The 9,097-nt window shown below is 34.6% G+C and overlaps 2 protein-coding genes across 2 annotated transcripts; one reads left to right on the top strand and one right to left on the bottom strand.

The window, feature by feature from the left end:
- Positions 1-2,747: 2,747 nt before the first annotated feature.
- On the top strand, positions 2,748-4,381 carry PAAG_08914 (lactoylglutathione lyase; the record flags this gene model as incomplete). Its single annotated transcript, XM_015846667.1, has 5 exons — positions 2,748-2,899; positions 3,027-3,700; positions 3,806-3,925; positions 4,012-4,113; positions 4,152-4,381. 5 exons carry the CDS (start codon positions 2,748-2,750, stop codon positions 4,379-4,381), a joined length of 1,278 nt encoding a protein of 425 aa, XP_015701588.1.
- Positions 4,382-4,821: 440 nt separating this feature from the next.
- Positions 4,822-5,874, bottom strand: PAAG_08913 (hypothetical protein; the record flags this gene model as incomplete). Its single annotated transcript, XM_002789135.2, has 1 exon — positions 4,822-5,874. One exon carries the CDS (start codon positions 5,872-5,874, stop codon positions 4,822-4,824), a length of 1,053 nt encoding a protein of 350 aa, XP_002789181.2.
- Between the last annotated feature and the right edge of the window lie 3,223 nt (positions 5,875-9,097).

Genomic DNA, 9,097 nt, shown 5'->3' with positions numbered 1-9,097 from the left:
TTTTAAATATTTTATGATTAAAAGTCACTATCAATAATATTATCTAGAGAAAAAAAATTCAAATAATAAAATACCTAATAGTATATTATTTAAATAAAGAAAATCTGAAAGCTAGCAGCTGATAATATGAAAAAAAAATAGAAAAAATCATAAAACTACAGATCAACAAGTATCATCAGAAGTTAAACTTTAATATAGAAGATAAGATCTTTCTGTTACTCAAAAACTATAGAATTTAACATCTCAGTAGGAAGTTTATATAGTAAAATAAAAATTTTTTTGAGATTATTAAAAGACTTAATAATAGCTATAGACTAAAGCTACTAAATAATATAAAAATTTACTAAATATTCTTTTCTGATAAGTTATAGAAAACTGCAAATAACTCTTCATCAAAATAACTAAATAAAATATCAGAATTAGTCAATATATAAGAAGAAAATTAATAAGAAGTTGAGAATATTTTAACAAGCTGCGTCTCTTATAAAAAGCTTTAATATCAGATAAAATGACTAGAATTTGATGAAGATTCAATATAATATTTAGCATAAAATCTAAAAAAAATCACTATATTTAATTTAAGAATTTTATACTGCAAATTCAATAAAAATAAAGTTCTCAAAATAATTAGATAAATGACTGAAGGTTTGAAAAAAAAATGACTATATAGTAGATAAAGCAGATGATAATCTATTGATATGAGAACATCTATAGACTTCAAGAGAAAATAATATGATAATATAAAATAAGCTTATATTTAATCTTCTCAATAGTGCAATTATCACAAGCTAAGGCAATCAGTCATTGCACAGGCTGAGGTAATTGAAAATTACAACTATTTAGATAATAGTATAGCAGTTAACTTTACAATTTCCTCATATACATATAATATATAAATGTGATAATTGTCTAGCAACTGTACTATAAAAAAAACTATATAACAGAGCTTTTTTTGAATATATCTTTTAAAAATTATCTTAATATTTATTTAGATAGATTATTTAATTGATAATTAAATACCTGTTTATCTGTATTTAAATTAAAGCTGTAATAATATTATTTTTTATCTCAGAGAGCTTTAGAGCTTTATTATCAGTATTATCATTATCTGTTTTTAATTTTACATAGAGTTTAATGAAGTTGCTGATATTTTAAAAGCTTTTCTCAAAAAAAAAATAAAATATTAAAATATATAAACTATTAATATCAATATTAATAGAAAAATTAAAAATTAAATCTCAAAAAAAATTATATTAAATAAAATTTTATTAATTTTAAAAATAAAATCTCTATAATAATATCTTTAATTATTTATTTTTAATTTTTAAATATTTTTATATAATCTGAAGAATAAATCAATTAGTTAACTCTTAAGATTTAATTTTATATAAAGTGTTATCACTAGATTTGATAGGTTTTTTAGTAAATTTCATATTGATAGATGAATTTCATAATGAAAAAAAGAAACTAAAAGGCATGCAAGTTGACAGGTTAAAAATACATTGAATTTTATACAAATCTATCAACTTGATAAGAAAATACAAATTAGTAAATTTAAATGATCAATTATTATTTATAAAAAATTATAAGAGATCTTATTAGTTACTGAACAATGTCAGTGCAAAATTTTATACACTAATTGAAATCTTACTAATTGAGTAAGAACTTAATGAATGAAGGAATAGTCCTTTATAATAGAAAATATTTACTCAAAATCAATCAGAACTAGCACAGAGTGCAGTTAAAAAGTTTATTTTTACACAAGTAACTGTTATATCTATTTCTATTTCTGCTTAACCAATGTCTTTGAAAGTTTCAAAATCTAAAAAAAAAGCCTTAAAATCAAAAGAAAGAAAAACTTTAAAACAAAAAAAACTAACTTAGTTCAAAAAATAATATTTCATCTTAAAGCTTTTAAATAGAGAAGTAATAAGTCAGTTACAAAGATTAAAAATCATCTTTGAACTAAGAAATGAGTTAATTCAAATACTCAGTTTATCAATATAGAAAGGATGAAGAAGGCTCAAGAGAAAGCTGCTACTCTAAAGACTAGAAAACAACTACAGAAGCTAGAAATTGAGGTTAAAAAAAGCAGCAGCAGCAACTTTAGTAGCAGGTCTGGAAGCCTGCATGTTTGAATGACAATTTGATTGAATTTGTAGTTAAATATTTACCAAATAGGAAGCAGGGTTGCTTTGGATAGGGTGGTTGAAAAAGGGTCTGGTTGAATTATAGACCGGCTAGCTTAGTTAGAAAATAAATGTAGAGAACAATACAGCTCAATTTTGATACAAAATTAGCTATTTGGATCTGGTTACGGTCGAGGTAAATCACGTGAGTGTAACTTTTCCTCAGCCGTTGAAAGAGTGGGAATTTGGCCAATAAGAACGCAGTATTGGAAACGATAGCCAAAAAGGGAATTTCTTTTTTGTGGCAGAAAAAGGCATATTATTGCTTCACACGATTCGCAAATGAATATTCCCCCTGGACCCGTCTCTATTGTTCTAAATAATCGGCTTTACCGTAGCTATAGTTAAATTCTAAGGTATCCTTCTATCTCCCTGTCTCTCGCCGTATTGCTGCGTCGACTTTCCGTAATCCCCAAGCAAGAATTAGTAAGCCCATTTGGTTTCCATTGCTGAGCGCATTCATCTGTTCTCTGTACTGTCATGCCGACACAACTACTGACACACTGACATACTTCTGTGGCAGCTTTTGTGTCTTGGTGTAGCACTGCCACCGCAATCATGGCCACAGATCCATCAAAATACAAGTTCAATCGTACGCTCGACCTCAATGCTGCTGCTGCTATTACTACTACCTGTAACTATCGGCCGGAGCAACTGATTGGGAACCGCATCAGATACCATGATTCGCGTAAAGGATCCAAAAAGATCAGGTAGGCAGTTCAATCTTATTATTCCGGGTACTGGTAGTTAAACCATTGCTAACAGAAGCTGGTGGGTTCAAATGTTTATATAACTAGTTGAATTTTACAATTTTCTGGGCCTTTCGCAAATCAACAGACTAGATTTCCCAGAGAACAAGTTCTCCCTCTACTTCCTTGCATATGACGGCCCACAGGCCCTATCTGGCTCCCGCCACTGGACGGATAGGAATGGCATTATCGAACTTACTCACAATTATGGAACCGAAAACGACCCTTCGTACACTGTCTCGACCGGCAATGTCGAGCCTCACCGCGGATTTGGTCATCTCGCTATCTCAGTGGATAACGTCGAACTCGCCTGCAAGCGCCTGGAAGATGCCAACTACAGCTTCCAGAAGAAGTTCGCCGAAGGGAGGATGCGAAATATTGCCTTCGTCAAAGACCCAGACGGATACTGGGTGGAGATTATCCGGAAACATCAAACAGATGCGGCCGTTGCACAGACAAATCCATCCACCTACCGGATGAACCACACCATGGTTAGGGTCAAGGACCCGGAAGCAAGTTTGAAATTCTACCAGGAAGTTTTTGGAATGACCCTTCTTCGCACGCTCGAGCTTGCTGGTGCGGATTGCAATCTGTACTTCCTGGCGTATCCTTCATCCAATCCATCGCTTAAAGAGGGTGATGCCAACCCAGTCGCAGAATGGGAAGGGTTGCTGGAATTGACCTGGAATCACGGCACAGAGAAGCAAGAAGGAAAAGTGTATCATGATGGCAATTCGGAGCCTCAGGGATTTGGACATATCTGTATGTGATGATGTTCCACTTCTCTTTTCATAGGGGGTTGTCTATTCTATCTAAATAAATACATTAGGCAGTTTTCCCAACTAACCGACCTTCCACACCACGCAGGCGTATCAGTTGACGATCTCGATGCTGCCTGTGCTCGGTTCGAGGCACAAAACGTAACCTGGAAGAAACGTCTGACTGACGGGCGGATGAAAAATGTTGCCTTTATCCTAGACCCAGACGGTTACTGGATTGAGATCATCCAAAATGAGTCCTTTAAAAACAGAAGCCACTGGTAGACTACAATTCACCAATTTGTGCCTTGGCAGACGAATTGAACCCTGAGCCCCTCCAGTCGAATTCCGTGGGAGTCCGTAGGAGCCTGTGGGTGCCTGTGGGAGCCTCTGGCGAACAGAGCTGCCGCTTTGCCTGTACGGAGGTTGCTCTGAGGATTCTAAAGCCCTCCAAGCCTGCGTCGTCGTCCACGACAACTTGCTGGTTTTATTTGGCGACTCGCTGTCCAGCGCTGAGGAGCATGATGGAGTACCGGTATCATCGTCCTCGCATGTGATGACTTCGGCGAATGGTAGTAGTACGAAGCCGAATTCGAGTGATAGCAGTGGTGCTGCTGGGGTTCTTTGGTCAAGGAAGCCGCGGTCTCTTAATCCGGTTGGTGGGCATCGGCGTTTGGGTAGTTGAATTCATCGGAGGCGAAGAGGGATGGGATTGGTGCTGAAGGGGAGAGATAGGTGAGGCGAAGGTTATGATGCGATGTGTTTAATTCTTACATAGTATGTTGATTGTGGGTTTGAATGGGCTAGATAGAGATGGGGTGAAATGGGGTGGTATGAGATGCGATGTGGTTTTGAGAGAGGCGCTATAGTGTCTTTAGTCTACAGTAAAATAGCATTAATTAATCTAAGAGTTAACTATCAAAATAAAAAAGAAATGTTAGAGAGATAACATAAAATTAACATGATAATAAATTGCGTCAAATTTTATTGAAATTCAACTCAGATCGAAGGCAAATATTCCCAATGCACCTCTAGTTCCTGCCATGTGTCCCGTAAAACGCTATTATTATTCCATCAAATAAGGCTTGAGAGCTTGGTAGATAGACCCTTATCATCCCGCTGTCCCTATCTCACCCCCCTCCTCTCAAACCCCAGGATCCTCAACGCAACCTCCCCTTCCTGCACCCACCCCTCCTTCACCTCCACCCCAACCCACCCGGAAACCTCCTGGCTGCTCACCCTCCTCCACTCTCCATCTCCGCGCTCCAGTTCATCCTCATCAAGTGGGAAAAATGTATCACATTCAAAACCGTTCACAGAGTCCTCCACTCCATTCACTGAGGTTGCTGTAGCTCCATCATCAGTAGCATCATTCAATGCAGCAGGAAATCGCCTTATATCTGTCATGACAATCCTGATACCTTGTCTTTGGCCATCAGGAACACCGGCATCCAGCTTGCAGTCAAGGTTAAGAGCAGAGGCGTATATCTCACTGCCGCCAATTACGAAGGTATTTGCGAGGTAGCGGGTGGAGTTGTGGGAGAGGGGTCCGGGGAGTACAGCATAGCTGTCATCAGTACTGGTTTGGAATGCATCATAAAGTGCTGTCACAGCTGACTCGAGACTATTCGCTATAAGGATATCGGGGGTTTCAATATCATTCTTAACTATTGTCGTAGATGTAGATGTATCACCACCACTAGCACTCAAACCATCTCCTCTCCTCTTCCTCTCCCTTTCCCTCTCCCTCATTGCCCTCCACTCCCCCTCAATCCTCTCCTTCTCTTTCCCTGACCCATCCCGCGTCACGACAACATTCACACGGCCCGGCAGCGGCCGAAAGCGCGTGGGAAGTGAGTCATATGTTCTTCGCCCCATAATTACTGCATTTACAGCATTCACGGCCCTTCCTGTGCCTGTGCTGTCTAGTGATGATGGCAATGAGTGGGGAGGCGCATGGGTTGTGACTCGTGAGAAGAATTTCATGTCTGCTTTAATGCTGGGCCAAGGAAGGGTGCCCGCATGGCCGATACCTAGGCAGCGGCGTGTGAAGTTAGAAGGAGCATTAGCATTGAGAGTGGACATTGTTATCGGGGTTGTAGCAACGATGAGGGTTAGAGGGGAGGGGGTGTGTAGGAGAGGGCGGGCGGAGGTGGTAAGGGTGGTTGTTGGTGACATTGTGGTTGAGAAGGGGGTGATAGAGGATGAGAGCATTTTATTTGCAGTATGAGGAAGATACTGCTGTTTTATATTGATATTGAGGTGTTTAATGTTTGGTGATTGGTGATTAGGAAGTTGAAAGGGAAGAGGATGTTGGTGTCACTGTGAATGTGATGTTGGTTTGAGACATGGTTTTGGCTTGTGAGGCGGGGTGGGGCCCATTTCTCCATCGTAAAGCTGAAAAACAAGTGCAACGTACAACGGAATAAATATGATAAATATTGCGGGATTAGATAACTATTTGTTTGCAACATCAGAGACAGAGAAAATTACACTTGAGGGTCTCTCCAGCGTAAAGCATTTAGTTTTAACTCGGATAAAGTATTAAAATATAAAACATGTTTAGAGAATCTGTGACGATAGTCAGAACGTAGTAGGCATAAAATAGTAGTATTCATAATAATAACTAGCTAATCTATATGATGATAACTCTAAAAAGAAGAGAAAAGCAAAGAGAAAAGAATGAAATATCCATCTGCGTGGGTGTACGCGAGCTTAGCCATAAGTGAGGTGCTACCGAGCCTCTATCACTAGCAAGCTTCACCTGTAGCAGAGGGGTAAGGTTAAGCCGAACGGGAGTGCCGTAAGGTTGATAACTAGGACAGGGGGTAGTGCCACTATCATGAGTAGTAAGGACGTCAATTAGAGGATCCTTATAACCAACGATAGCTACGGCTAGGGGGTCAGGTGTGCGTAGGGCTTGAGTGAGACGGGCACCTGAGAGGGTGTAGAGTTAGTTGGTAAAAGCTATGACAAGTATAGGAGCGGGGATGTATCAGATAAACACAGACACAATGTGAGTAGGGTGGAGTAGAGATTGGGTAGATGAATGGAGAATATAAAATTGATCATGATCAAGAAGATAGGCCTCTTGATCCTAGGGGTAATGAGTGTGTTTATATACATGATGGAAACCTCTTGATAGATCTGACAGCCCATGGTATATAGTCATACCAGCCTACCAATCTACCACCCGGTAGACTTGGTAACCTCTGATAGATATTATAAATCTATCAATCATGTGACCATCTCTTTAGGTTAGTCCTGGAACCCCAGGGTTATTCTGTCTGAAACCCTAGTTCCTTTATCCTCTGCAATTCTTATCCAATGATCCCTGGGAGTCTCCTGTTGGTTCACAACAGTAGAGGTTTTATTTCTTTGTGTGATTGACATTTTTGATGATGAAGATATTGTTCTGAGATGAGATGAAAAGTAGCTGACTTGCTTATGTGGCTGACTCACTTATTGATTACATTATCTTCATACTGCTTATCAAAGCACTTTAGAATCAGCACCTTCTAGAAAATCAATATCATCTCAAAATTCAGTATTCAGAATCAGCACAGATCAGCACTTCTCAAAAATCAGTTCTTTAGCACCAGCAGTTTTTGAAGGATACTTCATGAAGATTCAGATCACTGCATTACTAATTCCTCATTTCATGAAAGATTAGAGATAAAATCTATTACTACTTATTCATATATATAAACACTCTGAATTCTCAAAGTTCCTTTGAGAGATTCAGTAGTTAGCTACTATTCAATTCTACACATATATTTCATTCATTGCTATTCTCTTCCCTTCATAGCGCTCGCAGCATCTATACACCTCCCCTCTTACAACCTTAGTTATAGAGCTTCTCACACTTTCTTTTGACACTTAGTTCATCCACCTTAGTATCCTCATAATAATACTCATATGATTAAAAGAAAAAGAGTATTAATTCTGAATGAGCATAATAGTTATATCACAGTTAAAATTGATAAGTTGTATTAAATTATAATATTAGAGTATTATATATATCTTCTCACTTCTTTTATTTACTGCAGTCACTAGATATGAGTTGCTTTTTATTATTAAAAGAAGTATATAATAATAAAATAAAATAAAGTATAAAACTAGAAATCAATTATATAGATAAAGAAAAATTTCTAATTAGCTATATAGTAGTTAAACAGAAGTTTATAAAGAATATTATTATAAAAAATAAATTTAAATTTATATGTTTAGTACTATACAATTCAAATGAGAAGCTTATTCAACTTCATATTCAATTTCATACTTATTTTTCTTTGAATCAGTGCATAAATCTTAGCTTTTCTGAACCTCTAAAACTTTTCATAATATAACTCAGTTAAAGCTACGAAGTAGTATAATTAAATATTATATAAAAATTTTTTTTAATTTTATTAATCAAGCTCTCGATCAGTAATTGAAAAGATATTAGCTGATTATATATGGTGCTTTTATATTAGCAAAGAAAAATATAAAATTGAAAGCTACTAATATCAAGCAGAAGTAAGAGAGAAAAAAATCACATTTTTATATATTTAAGAAAGGAATTCTAACAGCTTAAAATATATTAGTTAAGACTATTAAATTTTAGAAGTCTGATCAAAATATAAAGAAAGAGATTAAGAATTTAAATATAAAAACTAAAAAATAAAAGTTTATAATTTATAGTAAGTATAATATATCTAAATATAATATTAAACAATATTAGATTTAAGTATCTATTCTATATAATTATTATTTAATTTAAAATTTATTTAAATAAAATGATAAAAATAATTCAATACATAATATAATCTTATAATCTGATAGATAATTGATTATATTAAATAGTAAATATTATTAAGCAGTTAATTCTCTCTGAAAAAAATCATTAAATATTTAAAGTATTCAATAACTAATATATTTCAATATTTAAAATATTAATATTTTAATATTATATAATACTTGAATATATAGTTCTTTATTAGAATAATTGTATATAGTATATTTAATAGTTTTATAGTTTTTATAATGTAATAAAGCTCTCTGATAAAATAGAGCTTCAATCTAAGCTTCAATCTATATATCAAGCTGTTGAATATATATATAAACTTTTTATATAGATAGAATAGTATTTTGATATAGATTAAAATATCTCTGTATATTATTTTTTATTTTTTCTTTTTCTCTACTTGTAAAATTTTAAATTTTTTTAAAAAAATATTTTTATTGATAGCTATTTAATAACTTTTCTCAAAATATCATAAATAAGATATTAATCTATTAAATACTTATTTTTACTTATTAAAACTTTTCTATATAATAAATCTTATGATTAATTTGATAAGTAATTTAAGATTTTTAAAATACTAAAGATATTAAAATATTATTATTAATTAAAAATAAT

Source organism: Paracoccidioides lutzii (genome assembly GCF_000150705.2).
Source record: "Paracoccidioides lutzii Pb01 unplaced genomic scaffold supercont2.52, whole genome shotgun sequence".
In the NCBI taxonomy this organism is placed as follows: domain Eukaryota; kingdom Fungi; phylum Ascomycota; class Eurotiomycetes; order Onygenales; family Ajellomycetaceae; genus Paracoccidioides; species Paracoccidioides lutzii.
Note: the sequence above shows the minus strand (reverse complement) of the source record. Positions and strands in the feature narration are given on the sequence as shown.